At 36.8% G+C, this 21502-nt stretch overlaps 1 protein-coding gene across 8 annotated transcripts in view; it reads right to left on the bottom strand.

Annotated features, from left to right (window-relative positions):
- EML4 (EMAP like 4) overlaps positions 1 to 21502 on the bottom strand; it is a 150249-nt gene that overhangs the window by 51422 nt on the left and 77325 nt on the right. For 4 of the 8 annotated variants that reach the window (XM_069009684.1, XM_069009682.1, XM_069009683.1 and 1 more), the window contains exons 2-5: positions 18715 to 18897; positions 7911 to 8040; positions 2746 to 2919; positions 446 to 574 (exon numbers count right to left, since the gene is read on the bottom strand). In XM_069009684.1, the coding sequence (XP_068865785.1) occupies positions 446 to 574; positions 2746 to 2919; positions 7911 to 8040; positions 18715 to 18897 (616 nt within the window). The remainder of the gene's footprint in view (positions 1 to 445; positions 575 to 2745; positions 2920 to 7910; positions 8041 to 18714; positions 18898 to 21502) is intronic. The other 4 variants (XM_069009686.1, XM_069009687.1, XM_069009689.1 and 1 more) reach the window with 2 other exon arrangements.

The raw sequence follows: 21502 nt of genomic DNA, 5'->3' as shown, positions 1-21502 counted from the left end.
GCTAAACAGTTAAACTGAGAGACCTATCTGAAATCAAAGAAGTATATTCCTACTGTTACAGTCTACTTTGGCAACATACACTATGTGAAATCCAGAAACTGACTCCAAGGAAATACACTTGAATTTTCAAATCAGCTTTAATTAGGAAAAAAAAACAGTTGGAAGTTTGACATCACTGGCATTAAGCCATAAAATGTCATAATTCTGCTAATCCAATCAGGCAATATTAAAACATATTTGCACAAGAATTACTTTATAATAATCTTAAAATTCCATGGGCACCTGGAGCACCAAACTGCCAGGTTGTATAAGTACCCAAAATTTTGTAAAAACAAAGATGCAAAAGGTCCTAGCATATACACCAGTAAGATCACTAGAACTGTGTGATTTCATAATATTTTGACTCTAAAGTTCGCTTACTTTTATGTACCAAACCAATACATACTTGTCTGCATTCTTTGCCACCTTTGATATTAATTTAGATGTTGATGCTACTCTCATCAGCTTGTTACGACTGTCATCTGAACTCTCCCAAGCACTGTGAGGTTTTTCAACAGTCAAGGATTTCTTTATGCTAGAAGAAACAAAAAATATTTTACAATTACAAGATAATAACGTAACAATAACTGGAACTCTTATGCAACGGACAGATCAAGCAGCAGGAGACAAAAGCAGAGCTAGATCTTCCTTCAAACTGCAGCATGAAACAGGGAAAAAAGATTAGTCAAAAAGTTCTAACTGGATGAATGAAAACAATTGAGCAAGACAATTGCCACATGTTTTATCTATTCTTTTCAATTTCCAAATGCTATTACATAAAGACTTGAACAAAATAACTCTATATTTCATTATTACATCACTAACAAATTACAATAGTGGAAAAAATGAGGCTAAGTATATACGCCTTAAAGAATAAAATATATTTAAAAAATCAATTAAGTAGATAACAATGTAATTTTTTTCCCTGATTAACTGTTCACCAGCTTTAGCACATTGATTTCTGAGGCAGAACAGTTCTATCAGATTATGGTTTCATATGGAAGTTTTGCAGTTAGCACCTACTAAATCACATTAATGGCTTTAATCTTTTTGAAACAAATGTCTGCAAACCTCTTGCATGAGTAAGACAAGCGAGGTTTGCCCTGATACTACAGACAATTAAATCCATGAATGCTGATGTAATTTTTCAGCAATCTTATTGCAGCCAATTTACACTAACGGGAACTTGCAAATTTTGCAGTCACTAGTTCAATAATTTCACATACACCTTAATCATGGAATACATGTTCAAAAAGTCATCTAGCCCAAATTATCCTTCAACCAGCTGATTTAGAGTTTGCACATGTCCTGCTAATAGTATCACACTTCATCCTGTCAGAAATGCTTTTTGCAGGAGTTAAGTCCTGAAATGCAACCTTAAAAATGGCAAGCTCCTTCCACAGCACCTCAAGAGGCTCAAAGGTCCTGTGACAAACAAGTTAATCAAATCAAGTTAAACCCTTAGGAGACTAAAAAAGGCATTTTTTTTCCCCCACATTGCAAAAGATTAGTAAGCAAGACTTCAGACATCTTTACAGCGAGATACCAGGCAAGAGAACAACAGGCCGCAAGTTCAGACAACTTACAGGTTTGTGCAAGACATGGAGACAGAGCCTTTATGCAGTGTTATAACATGCACCAGTCAAGTGGAAGTTTAAATACTTATTAGAGCTGTGAATTCAAGCAATGCAAGACAACAATCTTGTGAACTACAGTTAATTTTGGAATAATAAATTTCATTTTCATTTTGTTTCAGTCGCTAAATGCCAGAGAGTAAAAAAAAATTTACACCTTCCAAAACAGTAAGGTGACAATAAATAATTAATTAAAAAAACCAAACCACCAACAACAAAAAACCCACAAAAAAAAAAAAAAAAAAAAACAAAACAACAAAAAAAAACCAAAAAGAAACCACGCCAAGTGATCTGCATAGTTTTGAAACTCAGACGATACCACCCAAATCTTAAAATCCATTTTCTTGACTTCAAAAAGCAATCTAGTATCTCTAAAATGTACCTTTTTTTTTTTCTGTGCCTAATTCCCACAAAAATGAGCAGGAATTTAAGAGGCAATCCTCAATAAACTTCTGCCTTTACTCAAGTCAAGCAGTTCTACAATCTGGGTGTAAAACCAGAACTTCACTCATGTAAAGAATCAAAGTGAGCCATCCTGCAACCTAGCAGGAATTTAAAAGGAAGGGCCATGAAATAAAAAAAAGCCAACAAAAACAAAACTGCAGTCACTTTATAGAATAATTTGAGAGCAAAAATTTCTGAACCAAGGGTTGCAATGATAAATACTAGTGTATTTAAAAAATACTGTTATGAGATGTAATAAATGGCCATGTGGAAAATACACTCCATAATTCATCTACACAAAATCTATGAAGTGTATTTGAGAAGGATCAAGTCAGAGTGATCATTTAATATTTTAGAACCATGGCTGAGTAGAGGTAATCTACTGTATTAGGATTTTAATCTGAGAACAAAAAACCTCTGTAATCTTAAAAATGTATTCAAAGAAAAACATGCATTTTTATGTATTTGTTCTGCTGCAATGCGAATTGAATGCATCTTCTCTAGCAGAAAAAGAATCAAACCTTAAGTTGATCATGAGATTAGAACTATTTCACATGACTTGTTGTCAAATATGAACTCAGTATCATTACAATCATTTTCTAGTTCTGTACTGTGGTACTGTGAAAACCTTTTAGCTGGAGCAGAACTCTTGCTTTCTGGAGTTTGCCTGTGTGTTTGGAGAGTCTGTGAGGAGGGCTGGGGAGAAGGTGATGCTTGAGTTTGTGCACTTTGATCATTAGAATGAGAGTCCTCTTTTTTTTCTTTTTGTCCTGGAGGTTTTTCCTTCTTTTTTTCTGTACCGCTGTAAAATAAAGTGTAACATAAGGAGGGAAAAAAGAGAACAAGCAAATCAATTAGCAAGGTGGGAGAAAATGTCCTCTGTGAAAAGATGGGAGAGGCATTTAACAATTTACTGTAAACAATCACCGAAAGAACACTTTGATTATTCACTCAGTCTCTTCACGTTAGCATTTTACTGAAATAAGGTTTATCCACTAGCTCCAACAATAAGAAACAGTGAGAGAGGCATGGAAGATCATTTGCATATTTTAGTTGTACTACATTTACTATGATTTTAAAATGAATACAACTTTGATTTGCGTGTGTCCTTCGTTCATGCTCCTACAGCATTCAAAGCTGACACAAATTGATGCTCCACAAGTCTGCAATCCCTCAGGAAAAAAACCATCCTCTGGTTGAGAGCTCACTGACCACCTTGTCACGCTGCCAGCCAAGGCTCAGTTCAAGTGAAAAGCAGGACTGTGACTTGTGCTGTCTCGCATTAGGGTAAGTCCACCATGAAACTGTATTTGTGGACATACCTGCTACTGTCTTTGAGCTGCCACCAAAACCCTGGAATGCTGGTGCTGGTCCCTGGACTCTCCCTGGCTGCACCAGAGTTCAAAGGAAATCCTCCCTGAGAACTCATGGCTATTTTGATCTGTAGTTGACTAATATCAGATTGTCTCACCACTTCTTTAATGCCTTCAGCCATGTCAGCTAAGAACACATCTTTATTTTCATAGTGCTGTATTTATGAGGTTAATATTTGAAATAGATTTAAATCCATGTCATCAGCAACCTTAAATCTATTAAGAACCAAACCAAAGGTTTGCTATGTAAACAGAAAGATTAATTAGAAGGCTCTTCTATGAAATTACATACTTTGTAATATATTGAATCACACAAACAATATCAGGACCCGAAACAGAAGAGTACTCTCAAGTGCATGGCCTGTTTCTTTTTTAAGGTAAAAAAACTAAATCTTCAAAGATAAGATTTCTCAGTGAAGAAATAAAGCAAGATACAAACATCAGCTAAAAATGTAATAGAAAGATATTTCTCTTAGGGTAAAAGTAACCTGCAAAGTAAAAAAGAAAGAGTATCTTTCTGAACATGAGAATCCAAATTTCTGTTCCCTCACAACAATTTCCCCCACCTCGAATCCTTGCATGACCTTAATTATTTGTATTTCCATTCACCTTTTCCCCAAACACGAAGCAAACAGTAAGGCAACATTCAAAATAAATAAAAATGGGCATCCAATTCTAACATATTATTAAAAACATCTTTTTGCATCTTTTGTTATTTCAGTTGAAGCATATCATCTACCGAGATTTACATGAGTTCAACTTTTCCAACTGCTTTCAGAGAAGAAAAGCATTGAAAAACAGGTCAAAACATGAATATGAAAACCAGACACATTTGTAAGGATCACTCAGGATTTCTACTGTGAAACATACTAACTAGTTTAAAATGTCAATATAATCCATCAGAGTGACATTTTCTTTTCAAAAAAATCAGATGAAAACAAAACAACGAGCTTTCACATTTCTTGAGGGCATATATGTGATCATAGAGAACAAAGCTTGGAGAACTGATTGGGGTTTTGATTAATAATTTATAGCCAAAAGTCCTTAATTAACTGGTAGCATGGAAATTTATTATTATTTTTTAATCAGAAGACTTAACTTGCATTGCTGGATGCAAAGCACACTACATTTTTTGCAGTCTGTTGCAAGAAATGCGGTATAGTGAAATAAATTGTTGGAATCTCTTTTCACTGAAGAAAACAGAAGTCCTCTCTATCCCTACTACGACAGGTACACTCACCACTTTTTGTAATGTCCTATTTACAATGACACATCAGCAATTCTGCAATTCACCTCTGCGCTCTCCCAGCAGGCTCAGGTGAATGCCACCTGCTGAGAGCAGTCTTACATTTCTTTATACAGTCTCATATTTCCTGTGTTCCTACCCAAACTCATTTAGCTCATCTCATCTGTCTCCTAGAAACCACAGTTTCAGTGTGGGAATCTTTTCACTGAGTTTGTCACTGTGGATTATCCATTTCACTTCTTTGCCATTAGGTTCACTCCTGTTTTGCTGGGCCATGAGAATCTCTGGACCACTCTGGTTTCACTCTGGGTTGTAGCATGAGATATACCTTGGATTCTAACAAAGTGCTTTTATCTACCACCACGTTGCAAGTAGGCTTTTTTTTTTTGCCATTTCAATTTGGTAGGAAATCATGTAGATATGTGGCAGCCTGAGTACTGAATATCTTTATTCTGAATTTATTTGGTTTGCTCATTTCTGCTGAAATCTTCAGTTTAATTGTATTATGACTGGCTAGTATAGAGTGGCTCTCCCACTAATACCTCTTCTAGTAGGTCTTGTGTAACTGCTGAAACCAAATCAAAACCAGCATCTTTTCCTGTGGGTTTCTAAAGACTAGTTGTTCTGGGAAACAGTCATTTAATGCATCCAAAAATTCTTTCCAAAACCCAATTTGATGAGGCATTTCTTCAGTCTACAACTGAGTAGTTGAGAGCTATTACTATCTGTCCTAATTTTGCAGCTTCTCTAATTTCACTTAATACAATGTTTCATCCTTTGGACCACAACACACTGGCATCTACCGTGGATGGTGGTCACCCTGAAACATCAAGGCTATTGTTATCAGATGCTGTCTTCAAAAGAATGCTTAGTCCTAAGGAAAATGATCAAACAGTCATTGGTTGTTGGTTTTTGTTTGTTTGGACAAAGTATAAACCTGTTTCTAGTCCAGATTATAGGGTTGAAACTTTCCCAACACATCCATGACTTCATCTCTGTTAATGGGACATCATCTACCTGCTGTTCAGGGGACATTCCTGGGCTCTGATTGCAGTGACTGCTGGTATTTTAGCATGCCATTGTTGAAATGAGACATCCTCCTGCTGTGGAACTACTGAGGCAGCCGATCATTTCCATGATCTCAGTGTTCAGGTTCATAGAACAAGATGAAGCAGTCCAGGAAATGAAACTGCTCATTCATAGAAGAAATTCACACACTAAACTTCAACACCAGCAACAGTTTGTACACAAGTAGGCCTTCTAGTTATTTTGGCTAGGTGTATGACTGCATAGAGTTAGAACATGAAAAGCCATAGGCAGGCTTTGGGGTCCATTCAGAACCTAAAGGTTAATTCTCTATCAACAGACGACCATGCCCACCTGCTGCACCAGTTCAAGCTTCGGCCTGAGGAAGGGCCTGGAGAAGCTGGGGTGAAACATTCCAGTCTCCTTTGGCCTCCCTCCTTTTCACCACGACAAGTGTTAAAAAAAAACATGGTTACCCTACCTTTGTAAGGAGCAGGGACTACTGTTGACATTTACTTACGTTTCCTTTCACCTTTCTTGAGCTGGTAATTTTACAAAAGGGCAAGTTTTATTTCTTCCAAATACCAAATAAATTTAAGGAATAAAGACATGACAGTGAAAGAACGACTGGAAAAAGAACCTGCCTAGACCTTTCTAAAATACATTTCTTGACCAAGGGAGTCGCGTGTCTTCAGCTGCACTGGAAGCACCAACACCTCCCCTGGACAGTTATTTGGGGGTCCAGGGAGAGCTGCCCTCTGCATATGAAGATTTTCTCTCTTGGCCTATCCAGGTCTCCTTTTAAAGACCTTAACTCAGATGAAAGGGATGCCAGCCACTCCACTCTGCTCTTCTTATGTAGTCAAGTGTTGAGCAGCCAATGAATCAAGAAGGTGATTCAGCACAAATGCAAGCTGAACACCACAGGAACCGGACTGGCTCTCATCAAAGTGCCAAAAGCCACAGGGCTAAGATTAATGGAAAAGTGCTAACTAAGAAATACCTTCCTGCAGGAATGTCTTTTGTTCATGTGCCTGTCGCACTAGCAGATAGAGACATGCACTGATCACTGTCTGATTTATTGTTGAACAGTAAATGTAAGAATCCAATAAAAAGAAATGTAGAAGAGCATGTTACACAATGTAGAAGAGCAAAAGGGTGGGGCACTACCTCGCTTTCCAAAGGGCACTAAAGCTTCTTCTGGTTTGTTCTCATACAGTTTATATTTGCATGCAGCATTTTTATTCTCTGAAGTATATAATTTCCCTGTCTTGTTGTACAGCACAGTATTTACATCCACTCTAGAAGATAAACCAGCCACTGGAGCTACCAGAGTACTCTACGGAGGCCAAGAATTTGTTCACATAACTTACCAGAGTTACACATTAGAGTATTCTCTGCCCCGTGGCTATATCTGGCAGCCTGTTCTTCACAACAAACAAGAATAGGTACAAAACCTACTGCTCAAGAAGCCATGTCTGTCTAACAGACCCACAGAAAAAAGCAGTTAAGCAAATGCTTTGTTTACTGTAAGAAGCTGAAAGTACTACATGGAGGAAAACCACTATTGTTAGGTTCTTAGCTCATTCAACTTACAAATTACTCAAGCAATGTTATTTCTTCACATTTGAGATCTGATACAGACATTCTTCATAAGGACTAAGTAGCCATATTTTGGGTTAGATTTTCTACCCAAAAATGTAAACCTTTATCTTGCACAATTCACTATTGTCTCACAGCTATTTTGCTATTGCCTACTATTTACACTCCAGACAATGAAGTCACTTTTGCCCTTTAATTTCCTTGAGGGAAGGAAGGACAAAAAAAACAACAACAACAAAAAAAAGCATATGAATACCAGAAGGAAAAATTTTCCATTTGTACTGGAAATACATTTTCCTATTCCCTTAGTGAGAATTAATTTTGGACACTACACACTAGAGAAATACTCTCCATTTTTGAATTCTTTTTAGAACTCTTCTGTACACATCCCAACAAAATGGTAAATCTCCAAAGTTTATCTGTGCCTTACTGGAGTTCAGGCAGCTCTGCTAAGTGCTGCACAGAGACAAAAATCAAACTCTTGCGCTGTTCGGTTTTGGGGTTTTTTAATATCTAAAAATTTGAGTTTTAGTAACAATTCAGTACCTTTTTGCAGCAGATGAAAGTGTTTCTTTTCTGGCAACAGAAACAGATGAGCTGTGGCTAGTTTTCCTGCTTCCTGTACTCCCATTAGTTATACATGACATCGAGATAGCTTCTCGGAGGCTTGGCTGACCTAGAAAAAAGCAATATTGAAGAATGTAAGGTTTTATAGATGTATCCAAAGGTCCACATGAACAACAAAAAGCTCTCAGTTGTGGACCTGGTATCACACAGCAGCAGCCTGAGCATTGAGGACAAACATCCAGTGACATATATTCATGAAACCTTAACCTAGGCAGCTGGACCTGGGAGACCTGGGACACTAAGGCAGGCAAGAATGTGCTCTGATAGAGGTCAGTTTCTCTACTGCCATGATGTCATTAAAGAATTATTAAGTTATTTAAGGGTTGTGATTCTAAGGATTAAAAAAAAAAAAAAAAAATCAAGATTTTCAGTTTCATTTCAGCTGCCCCTTCCATCTTAGAATACCTTCCAGTATATGCTCTATGGTATAGCTATTAAGTTTCTGATACTGCTCACTCTGTAGAACATTTGCCACATCCAGTGAACATTACAGACTCTCTCCAGGGATGAATCAAGAGTGTATATGTGAAGAAGGCTGTTGTCTGTCAGATGCCCACTTCACTCACTGCAGAAGTTTAAAACTATGCAGTGAATGTGGGAGGGGATTGCAAAGAAGACAAGGGGGAGCAAAGGCTCTTCTATTTTCAGAGCTGAACACTAGCCTGGCCATTAGCTCCCAGACCTGCCTCTTCCACATAATGCCAGTGAAATACAAGGCATTTTACTCAAACCCAACGTTTCGCCCTTTCCCACTAACTGTGCCTGCTTTATTTCCAAGGTCTTGCTCAAAGGAGAGTTTTGTCTCTTCCTTCTTTAAAGTACTAGACTTGTCCTTTTCCCCTCTGAAGCGTGACATGCCCTGAGAAAGATCCCTGGGCTAATCTCACATTAAGCATCCAAAAATCAGCGGTCACTTTCGAGCCCCTCTGTGTCACATCCCCATTTCACAGACAGCAAATTGCTACTGCATCTCATAGGGTTGTGATGGCCAGTGACTCTGACTTGAGCAACAAACACGGAGGACACGACTGACAGAAGAATAACAGCTCTGTGTTCATGGCAGGCTTTGAATAGTGTGAGACAGATAAGGCATGAGGCCACACACTGAAGATAAAAGTGAGGAGTAAAATAGCAGTTAGGGAGAATCGACAGCTCTGTGCACAGAGGACAAACTCACACAGATGCCTCATTTGAACAATACCAGCCATGTGTCACAGCACAGCTCTTCCAACCAGGTTTAGAGGCAAATTAACTCAATCTTATTTTAAAGTACCACATTATATACAAGAGATACCCATCACGGGAATATTAGATTTCAGAACTATTTGGATGAAGGCAGAAATGGGCTGGCCTACACAAACCAAACACTGCTTCAAACGCACCAAGCAGCATGTGGTCATATCTGAAATTCAGATCAGGAAAGCCAAAAGGAGCATGCAGAATATCTCAGGCAGAAATGAGAATAAAGGAGATCTGAAGAAAGTAAAGACACACTTAAAATCCAGAAACACTTCAAAGATCATTGTTTTTCCTAAATTCTGTATGTATCAATTTGGTGTGGTTCCTCCCCGCTGGTACTTTTTAGAGACTGTTTTATTTGCAACACAAACATTTGGAATACAGAATTTATTTTAGAAGTTAATATACTGTACAAAACCTCTAAAGCTCAAGAGATTTTTCTACCCTATGTAACTCAGATGCAAGAACAAAAGCACACGAGCTTAGAAAGCACATTCACTATAGAAGCCTAAAAAATCAGCTTCTTTTATTTTCAGGGACAAAGTAAGTCATCTTCTTTGTGGAGATGCATAGTATCAAGGCCTGTGATTCACTCTTGAACTGTATATGACCTTAACATCTCCGTCAGCCCCTTGTAACAGATTAATGCCTCTCCAAGCAGCTCTAGCATGGCTTTCCAGAAATGTGAATCAGGAGACATAACTGCAGTAATTCCCAGCATGGTGGGTAAGGCATTCAGTGGGATGTGCAAAGGACAACAGTGCCACAGGCACAGGAACTTAATTAGATGGGGAACACACTCTCATGTGCAAGGAGCACACTGCTCTTTTGTTTACTGATGACATCTAGAATAATTCCCCCTACTAGGTATGCAAAGTGTTAGTTACTGCTTATGTCCAGGGACAAAAGTGATAACAAATAAAACTCTACATCAGTCTGTACTCATAACAGGAATATGCACTGCTCCATGCAACGATGAATACAAAAAAAACAAAAAAAAGGGATCCAGACAGCAGCTCTGGGTTATTTGTTTTCCAGTAAAGTGGATACTGATGGTAGATCAGCAAAGTACTTTCTCAGTGTCAACAAGTGGCATACAAAATTACATCTGAGATTAAGATTTTTGAATTGAAGTAAAAACTATTTTTGCAAAATGACTAACAAGTAAACATAACCCAGATTAAAAACTGTAGTGACAATTTTTTTTCAAGTGTCAAAAATATATCAGGGTTTCTTACACTCCAGAACAAAATCTCAGTTGAGTGTGCCACCCTCAATGCGCAATAAAATGCAAAAAAGCAACGAAAGCAGCAAAAACCCCCCCCAACAAACAAAAATCCCCAAATCCCATACTTAACACCCCTAAGAAACAAGAACACTTCCAAATTCTCTATACATTGCATGTTAACTCTTTATATATTTTTAAGTGACTTTTAGAATACCTACTTTTAAAGGGAAGAAAAAAATTCAATTGATCATCTGCAATTATATGTAAAGTAAATGCATTTATATTTTAAACCATGAAAAGGAAAGGCAAGTTAAAGTCCTGTGCACATCCCAGGCAGTGAAGCCTGGCTACCCACAGAGACAAACAAGGGGCACCTCCCAAGCTGGGTCACAAGTCCAAGGAAGCTGACCTGCCAGTCCAAACCACACATCTCTCTTAATGACTTCTAACCAGAGCATCTCTGCAGTCGAAAGATGTCAAAAATTAAAAACACTATAACCTTCTTCACTGCAGAGATACTCCTTCATAGTAGTCAAGTGCTTTTGCTTCAGAGACCTGGAAATAATGAAGTGGCACAGGAGAACACAAAGTCCAGATCAATACACTAAAACAATGGAGCTCTCCCAGCACTGGGCTGCACATCTCTGCCAATATCACGTCATACGCCACCTGCTAGCATAAACAGTCTGAAATTTTTCAGACTGAATAGCACTTAGCTTTATCTGCTAGTTTGGAACAAAAGCCAGACATAAACTGAATGTAGAATGAAAGCCAGTGTATGGTGACCAGGATTAAAGCCAAATTGTCAGAGATCAAAGTGGTAAAAATGTCTTTTATGGATAACGGATTAATCTCTGTTCTGATAATTTTCATAGAATAGTATCTGAAGAGTTCAAATGAAACATTTTATTAACATTTGTCAAGTATACAAATGTGTGAATGAAAGATAAGTAGGATTAGAAAAAACAGACCACAATAAACCAAAAATCTATTTCCAATTCTTTATCAGCCTTGATTAGCTAACTGAGGAAAAAATGAAGCCAAGCTGTTAAAGAGAGTGGCAAGTTTGAAAATGTGTGTCCTGTGATAACACGATAGCTTTTTCCTCCAAACATACTTACAAGGTGCTAGAGCTGAGAATCAATTAGTAATTAACTTTTCTTCTCAAACCCAAAACTTAGAATATTTTATGCTGAAATGTAGCTTATTGTGTTATCAAATATATTTTCTGAAACAATTTCCTCAATATCTTTGTATTTGCTGATATTCTGACAGGTAGACTGCTTTTCTTACAAAGAAAAACCAAACACTTGTTTCTCTTCTTCAGGTAATTTCAATTTAAAAGAAGTAGCTGCAGCTACATTAAAGTTACTTCTCTGGGCACTTAATTCAAGTGGATTTAAAAGAAAAAGTTCAACAAATGATACCTTACAAAAATTTAAAAGTTGGGTTTTTAAAGGTAGATTTTTCTTTTTTTTTCCCCCCATTAAGGCATACAATCTCCAAATCCTTCAACAGCCTTTAAATACTTCACTTTCAACAAAACATAACGAAGACTTCTATATTTCAAATATTTTATATGCCATGGGGTTTTCTTCAAATAAAACTGATGCCTGGAAGGACAGGAAACCAATTTAGTACTCTTACTAAAAAAGTGTACGGTGTGGGTAACTCACCAGAAAGCCCACAGAGTGAGCTGTGGAAAACCAGACAGAAATAGTTATAAGTGTAGCAGAACATAAGATTTTATCTGCACTTCCTTCCTAATAGAACAACATCAAAACCAATAGAAATTATGACAAATCCTAGACTTAGTTCAAGGTGTCACAATGAATTGTATAAAAGCAGCTAACTGTAGTCACTGCTCTGCTTCCAAACTTTTCAAAGGATGTCAAGTCCCTCAGCCTATGGAAGATGCTGGCAAAGAAATAGCCTGGGAGCACCAAAACTCTTTTCAAAGACTACTGTATTCTGAAGGGTAGGGAAATATTTTCTTCAGCATTCTGTTTTATTCAACTACTTCCCTTACATACTAAGAGTCAAATTTTGATTAAAACTTCTTAAGTAGAAAAAGTGTTTTCTTCTATCACACGAAGACAGGTCAGGGTGAGACACTAGATCTTAAATACTGAACAAAAAATATCAGGATAAATAGTTCAGTTCACTTCCTATGGGTTATGCTGCTTCTTGTTTAACAATCAAATTATAAGACAGAACTAAGTTTCAACAAACTTTATTATTCTTATAGTAATTACAACTAGCTAAAAAATAAACATTCTTTCTATACTTTTTTTAAATGGAAGCCAAATTTCACAAATTTCAACAGACAGCTATTAAACATACATTACTTGTAATTTCCTATTAAAAGGAAAAGAACTATCTAAATAGAGGCATGTTAATAGGCAACAGTTTGAGAGTGTATAGCTAATGCATAAACAACCTGAGTTCCAAGTGAATCTCTCCTAGTAGGTAGATAAACTAACTTAGATGTTAAGAGTAATTAAATATTTATTTTGAGACTTCCTACAAGATTTTTATAAATAGTGACTTAACCCATATATTTCTAACTTTAAACAATCCTCATAGGGATATCAAACTAATTTTTCAGGTGTTAGGGGAGCCATGTCTCTGTTCTTTGGGCAGGCATTTTAAAACATGCTACAGGAAACGGAAGATTTCTTTGGCCAATTGCTTATTCAAGTCACACAGCCCTTTTCCTTCTCTTCTCCCTTCTATCTTATTTTGCTATACTTTCCCAGAGGCACCATCTACATGTTCAACCAACTGCCAGATGGGCTAATTCCAAGCAGAGGAAATAAAATTTTAACTATGGTAATTTGAAACAATTTGATATACTCTGGAAACCAAGTGATGAAAAAGCTACTCAAGCGTTACAAACAATAAGGAGTTTTCATTTGAAAAAGTTAGTGGCAACACTGAACTCTTCCAACATTGCAATTCTTAGTTTGAGAAGCACTATGGAGAACAGCAGAGTACCACTCGAGAAAATTTGCCCACACTGTTCTAAAAAAAGTACACAGATGCACAAAACATACCCAAAACTTTGAGAAGCATAAGGAAAAAGAATAAGGATACTTATCACCACAACTGAAACTATTCCTCTACAATGAACAAGATTATTAGGTTACAGAACTAAAAAAAAACCTCTGAACTTTGTTCTTCACTTCTCCTTCCTAAACTTGGTTTAGCTTGTTAGTGACCCTTAGTTCAATAATGCCCTCTAGATCCAAATTCTTTGAATAAAGGAAAATATACGAAGAACACCAAGAAGAGTAAGTATAATAGAAGAAAAAGAAAATATCTGGTAAGTCAGAGCAGAAGATAGGAAAAATAGGAAAAAATGCAGAAAGAACAGATGGCACTTAAACCAATACCTGGGAAATGCATTAAGACCTCAAGAGTATCATTATTTGTTATGTGAGCATGCAGCCTGCAAACTTCAATAGGACTTTTCCCATGAGTAAAATGACCCACATACAAGCTTGCTAGGTTAGTTTTAATATTGTGGATAAAAACCTATATCCTACCACTACCATAAGCATTTTCCTATTTACACTTCTATTTTCTGTGTCTTTAACATTTACTGATTAGACAACATAAACATGTACTCAGTTATTAGAATAACTCTGTTTATTGAATAATGTAAAGACTAAAAAAACAAAACTCAAATCTATCTTATGCTTTCATTAATGAAGCTTGTTGAACACCCTGAAGTCAATTTTTGTTAACATAAAACAAAATGACTTAATGTTATTGAAATGAAACCATTGTTGAGATAAGGTAAAAATTACATCTGAAGTACCTTGCTTACATGAGTGCAATGAGATGGAATTTGGTGAGACACACTGTTTCATACAAGGGAGCAGGAAAAGAAGGAAAACTCAATGGGCTCGTCTTACAAAAGCCCACTGCACAAAGGAAAGGAAAAAAAAAAGGAAAAAAACCCCTACCAACTGCATTTCCAGTACATACCTGCTTTTGCAGGTCCACAAGACCACTGCTTTAAGTAAAATAAAATGCCTCTCAGTCTGCCACTCTTCATTGTCATGGGAAACCTCTCTGCAGACTGCCATCCACTATTCCAATTTCACTTTGTGAGTTGAATTTGCATATGAGTTATTTGATATCAATTCCTGTCAAAGCAATAGGAAATGTTCCTCCAAAGGTTTAACTTTTGTCAAGTCTCCTTATTATTTCTGAGTCCAGAAAAAGGACATGAACTCTTTGTTTCTCTACAGGGAGACCTCAGATGTACTTTTTCAGACACAAGCTCATACTCCAGTGAAATGATTAGTCTGAGAGATTTTACTGGTGCCACAGTGTGCCACAAACTTGTCTGCACACCCAGAGCCTGAGGGATGAATTCTCCTGTTACACACATTTTGACACCCTGGAAGGTTTTAATAGGTTTACCAGGCACCAGCTGTGAGCCAATCTATCTTGCTGGCAGCCACAAGTACCAGACTGCTTTATGCTTTCCTTTTCTTCAATGTCCAGGTAATCTTTGTTTTTGGAACTTTTTTGTGAATGTTAACAGCATCAATCATGCATCAACAGCAGAGGCATGTGGCAACAAGAGTGCAGAGCTGCCAAATGCAAATAATTTCCCACCAAAGAAATTCTTCTTACCAAGCCATCTATTAAGAAAGGAAAGAAAGAGAAAAAGAAATAAAACCCATAAACTCACCCCCACACTATGATCCCTACAAGCCCCGTAGCTGCTGGGGATCTGATCCCTTACCAAGCCCTTTCACATTTCTAATCCTCAACACTATCTTTGGACCTGGTAATTTCTCCTTTGTGTAGTTATTCTTAGCTGTGTGCAGATGGAGAAGCACTATCATAGTCTTTTTATTTTGAAAAAAATTCCTCTGTTTAGAATAACTTTGCATTGAGAAGTTACACGTGAACCCTCCCATCCTGCTTTTCACTGTGAAATACAGACAAGTGCTAATCCTGTTGCAATCCCTGCTAGAGGTATTTTCCTTATACAGTATCTCCACTTCACGCTTTACTAGGAGACACTAAGGTGCCTAAAAAATCTTGCCCTTTATCTTATCTTCTACAGTTCACAAATCCATGTATGAAGTGCTGTTTTCTTCTGAGACAGAGCTTCATACACAAGATCATATGTAGCAGCCTCCTGACTGAGAGCCCACAAGTTAGAAATAAAAATCTGCTCCTGACTATGTGAATTTTTTCACTGGAGACTGGACTAAGTTCAAAATAAGCATGTGACAGAAATGTAGGGAAAAAAAGAAAAGCAAAGACTTAAAGGTTAATGCAAAAACTTTATCTTCAGCTACTGTTTCAATCTGTCAATCTAAAATAAATTAAGAACAGAATTAGATCACCAGATGTGCAATGCAGACAAACGATGAAGAGATCACTTTTTTCACTAAGTCGAGCCATCAACCTCAGAATAAGAAAAAGCAGTGCAAAAGCAATCGGGATGGATTTATCCCTTTCAGTGTAATTCACAGTCTGCTCACAACACTTATTTTTAGCCTATGAAAAATCTCTCTTCAAAAGACACTGCTGAGGTGGCAACAAGAAAAAAATGGAGAGGTTTTAGAAAACTCATTTCAGCAAAAAGTAGAAAAGCCACCCTTCAAACTAGGTTAGTTATTGCCTTGTATTAAAACTCCTTTGTTTGATGGAAAGATTCAGGAGGGCTTTTTCTGGTAATATTATTCTTGCTATGTTCAGTTTGTTTTAAAAGTATTTATCTCACTGTGTTGCCATACTTCAGATTAGGCACATGACTCCATGTATTCAGAAGTATAAATACACATCTATCCTCTTTACTCATTATTTATGTCAGAATGTATTTAAAAAGCTGCTGCAGAGGAAAATACTTCAATGATTGAAAGCTTCAGCTTTTTTTTTTTTTTTTTTAAAGATAATTTACCTATAATATTTTCCATGAAACTGCAATTATTGCAATGCAGAAATCCAGATTTTTGACAGGATCACAAACACCAAAATGAGTTTTGGAGGAATACAGTTACCTTCGCAGCAATCATGACTTGACTAGTAAGAGTCTGTTATATACATACGTAATACTTCAAAGAAAACAATTACTTTTTGAAGTATTATTTTTGTATGACAATTCAGATCATCTTCTAATCCTACTTATTCAAAAAATAATGCATTTATCTCTGTTAAAACATTTGAAGAGTTTTTTAGCCATTGAAAAAACTTAAAATACAGAAATTAAAAGTAGAACCTAGGATATTGCAGAAAGTGATGTATGAATTTGTTTTAATCCCACGTTTACCCTTCAAGTCTAATTTTAGACTCTTATAAAATTCCAGTCTCTGTATGTAAACATTTTCTTCTGTGAATTCTATATACAGCTGATGTCATGATTAACAGTAAAGTTAAATGTGTTGTCTGGCGGTATTGGGTAACTGAACACAACGGGAACACATTCACCACAAACTAAATACAGTGCCAATTAGTCATAATTCATTTTAGTTCAATGAATTAGATCATACATATACATGTTCCTGTTCCCATCTCTTTTTTCTCAGTTCCCAGCTCTTTCTTCACAGTCCCATGCTGTTGCCATTTGTTTGTAGAGATATAATATGACTGAGCTGAAGATATTTAGATATTCCACCCTCCCTCTGCTCTGCCTCCCCCAAATCATTAGTTTAATTTTCACTGAAGAAATTGACCTAGAGAATTCAGTATGGTCCCAAGACCCCCAGAAAGGAGATAGCCCCAAGGCATTTTTCAGAACACGGGAAGTTTGCCCTGCCTGTGCACAAAGTTTGCTGTGTGTTAGACAGCTCCAAGCCAAAGGTTTCAGCCATGTTTGTGCACATCCCAGCTGCTCTGCATTTAAATAGGAAGAATAAGGAACTATGGTGCACATGTTTTGCCCACAGTTTTTCACTTGGACTTTTTCTCATACTGGACAGCAGACAGCAGAGTGATTTAGTCAAAATAGCTGCTAAAGCTATAGTTAAAAAGAGTTTGAAAAGGAAGCTTCAGTCTTGATGAGACCAGACATATAAACTGGGTAGATAAAAACTGCATTTATAAGCAGAGATGACAACAGTCTACCATTTAGCAAGCAAGAGAGAATGGCAGGATTCAGAGCCCAAGCCAATTAAGCATCATGACTTCCTTCCGTCTGGCAGAGAGACTGCAAAAACACCTAATTAAGGAATTTGATCTCTCTGTCACATCTAAAATAATTCAAACTTTCAGCATTTTCAGCCTATACAAGGCAGTCACCCAAACAAACAGGCTACATTGTATCAGTTCAGGGTTATACTGGCACTGGTGTAATGCGTGCACTGCAAGGCTGAAACACAGGGATTGATCCCAGAGATCTCTGTGGTGCATGGTTTGATGGAGTTACAGGCAATTACAGTGAATTAAAACGGTGAATTATTTGAAATATGACCTAACCTTTTATATAATCAGAGACCTCATATATGCCAGAAACATAAAAAGCCACAATTCTTTTCAAATACACAACTTTTAAGTTGGAGTAAGTTCAAAACTCGATTCATATACTTCTCCAGAACAGAAAATGAAATGTCCTCAGTGGGGGGGGGGTGGGAAAGCATATAAAAATTAGTGCAAAAAGCATCTAGTTTCTTTACTTTCAAACAATCCTACATATTTCAGTGCTGCAATATAAAAGTTACTAGTGACTAATCAAAAGAGAGATTGCTGATACATGGCCATTTCTTACACGAGATCTACTGGTGGTGAGTTATCTCTGTACTGGAACAAAAATTAACTATATTCAGAAAGCCTTCTTATTTGGTGGTAATGTATTTTGGTTTTTGTTTTGGTTATAATTTGGGAGCAAGAGGAAATGTAACCTCTAATATGCCCTTTCAGTTGAATAATTTCTAGGCAAAGTCGAAGCTGAGACTCAAAACTGTCCATAAGCCCCAGAACCCCCAGTGGCAGGTTAACATTCTGCCACTGAAATTAAAACAGGAACTTCTTTTAGCAAGAAGTAAGGACAATTTTCAGGGATGCCAAGAACATAAAAATGTAAGCAAACAGCAGAACTAATAAGCATATTTCGGATATCTGTTGGCCATATATATTTAAGCCACTATTACAAACCTAACCCCTCCAGCTCAAAACAGATCAGCCCTTCCAAATGAGACAGAAAAGGGAAAAAACAAGTGACCAAGGGAGAACATTCTAACATGATAACACAGTGTGACACTAGAAAGAGTTTACCAAATTTGGGCTTACCTTTACTTGGTGCTGATTTTCTCACAGAAGCTACATGGTCTTCGGAGATAGCAAGACGCCTTAGCACATCAGCCAACGCTGCTTTTAGCACGGTGATTTCATCTTCTTGTTGCTGCACTCTCAGCTCCAGGGCTGAAAGACGGTCCTGGACATCGGAGGTGCTCGCAGCCGAGATGCTGTCATCTGTACAGAGGCAAAGCAGAGCAGAAAGAGGCACTTAAATGCTTTGTTCTGAATTAAAAGCCACAGAAAGAGGCATGTACAGCACGACTACGTCTGTAGCATCATTTTGAAATACTGAAGACATTCTAACAAACGTGTTCAGGCAAATAAGGAATGGATATTACAGCAAACATCAAATTAATGCTTCAAGACAGAAATCATTACTAATCATTAGCTAAGACAAGGCTTAAGGAGCATGGCCCTATTAAAATCACAAGAGGCAATGTGCTTCCCGTGAAAAACATGCTTACAAGTAGAAGGAAGACTGAAATTAATCTTATTTAAACACCCAACTGAATTAACCAAAAAGGTATAAAATCGTGGTAAAATTCTGCAATACATTCTTGTGGAATTGTTGAAGAATTTGAACTATGACCCTTAATATTAAAGCAAGTTTCAAAGTTAAAAAAAAACAAGTCCACAGTTGAGCAAACAAGTACTGTTAACAATGACCTAATTGCATCAAGTGACAATCTCAATTTAAATGGTCTAGATCAGAGCTCTTAATTTCAATTCCTTCTCTTTAACTTTTTTTCACATCACCACCTTGTATGTGCCAAAAAACATACAACCTTATAACATTTGGCCTGGAGCAGAGGGAAAATAAATGCACTACAAAAAGGTTCCAAAAATCTGTTTGGCCACACAGAGCTAGATTAGCATTGAAGGCCTAACCCAGCCAAATCTGTTCTTCAGTGGTAAAAAGGAAATTACAGCTTCTGCTTACTCTTTGCCTTTGACAGTTCTTTGCATTATTTCTGCCAAGCCAAAATAACACGTAACAGAGTTTTGCATTTGGCTATTCTAATAAATCATAGGCCGAACACTTTAAAAGAAAAAAAATCTGTAAAATAATATGTTGCTCAATCACAAGGCACTGAATTCCTTATCCATCCTGTTTAAGGCTTCCTAAAAACTCAGTAAGGAACTTCTAATACAGGTTTACAAAAATTCACCTGTATTACACAGTTCATTGAAGTTCATATTCTACAAAATAAATACAGCAAATTTAAATGTAAGAGTAAATAGCTGGTATTATTACTGTGATTCTACTCAATCTAAACTTTAATTTTCACTAATCTTAGGAAGACATATCAAGGAGAAAAAAGTTAACATAAGCCACAATCCTAAAACTCTGATTTTCCCTAAAAAAAAGTCTTTTAAATACTTGCATAGGGGCACTTTCAAAATACATGTAAACAAGAAATACTGAGCCTTCCTACAATGAATTCACTATTAAGAGATTAATAAAGAGATTAAGGAGTTTAATGCCGACTTCGTTCAGTTAAAATATGATACTCACTACTGAAGGATCAAGAATTGAACCAACCAAAATAAAGCAGCATAGTTAATACTTTCACAACACAAACAAAATTCCTACAATGAGTTAGTTTAAAAACCCCTAAAAACCCTTTAGTAATGAAATGTATCCACAATTATTATTGAACTGAAAGGAACACTTAATGTTACAATAATAAAACAGCCCCTAGATGACAGTTTTGCATATTCTTTTGATTTGCTATTTGGTTAAAGCAAAAGCAGAAGTGTACACTTCATGGTTAGTACTGTATTCATTCAGGCTGATAAAAAGAACAGCAGAGAAATTAATTAATTAATTATTAAAGCACATAATCAAAACGAGATCCAGAGGCAACAAATTAGAACTCAACACAAATTCCTTTAATACCACCATCCATAACTGTACCTCTCTATCTGCAGAAAATTTATTTTAGTGACTCCACAGCCCAGCAAATCCAGTGCTCTCTCAGCAGGACTTTACAAACCCAGACCTATGACAACTACCCCGGGTTGGGAAGGACTGTGTAAGATTCTTTTATTAAAACCCTCATGTTCAAAATATAAAACCCCATCTGTTTTAAGGAGCTGGTAAAAGTTCCCTACACGCATGCATACCTATGCGGCACATAAAAAGGAACCAAGGTAAATGTGCATTAATCCATAAAGAAAAGCTTTTACCTCAGTTAAGTAAATCGACTTAAAGTACCATCTAATTCATGTTTCTACTATCCTTGAATTATTAGCCTTTAAATAGATGCAGTGGACGAGTCAGAATGAACACTCCAGAAAATAATTATTTTCAAAATATTATTTAACTTCATAACTTCTCTTACACTGGATACCAGTCCAAACAGAAAAAAAGCAGTTTGACCTCTCCTTAAAAAAAAGAGGAGGAAAAAAAAAAGGGGGAACCCCCCCAAACTTAATTTTTTTGCATTTTTGTTTGCTGAATACTTCAATTAATAGATATTATCCATTAAAATGGATAAAATTATGGATACATTCCCAGGCTGCAAAAATATACAGCAGATCACTATGAAACATTTGTAGAAGGAATAAGTAGCTATGTCAAATCATCATTTTAGAAGCCAAATATTACTGTGTTCCCTGTGTAGAGTCCAAATAAGAGGAATTACCAAACCAGGAAAGGCTCCACTGTTAATCAGTCTCTCTGATGATGACAGAAGCAAGTGCTCTGCACATTTCTGGACATCTTTATTTCCCATGAACTACTTACATTGACCAGACTGCTGCTGTTGAACCCCAG

The sequence above is a fragment of the Aphelocoma coerulescens genome, chromosome 3, assembly GCF_041296385.1.
Source record: "Aphelocoma coerulescens isolate FSJ_1873_10779 chromosome 3, UR_Acoe_1.0, whole genome shotgun sequence".
In the NCBI taxonomy this organism is placed as follows: Eukaryota; Metazoa; Chordata; class Aves; order Passeriformes; family Corvidae; genus Aphelocoma; species Aphelocoma coerulescens.
The sequence above is the reverse complement of the archived record's forward strand: the minus strand, read 5'-3'. Positions and strand labels throughout refer to the sequence as shown.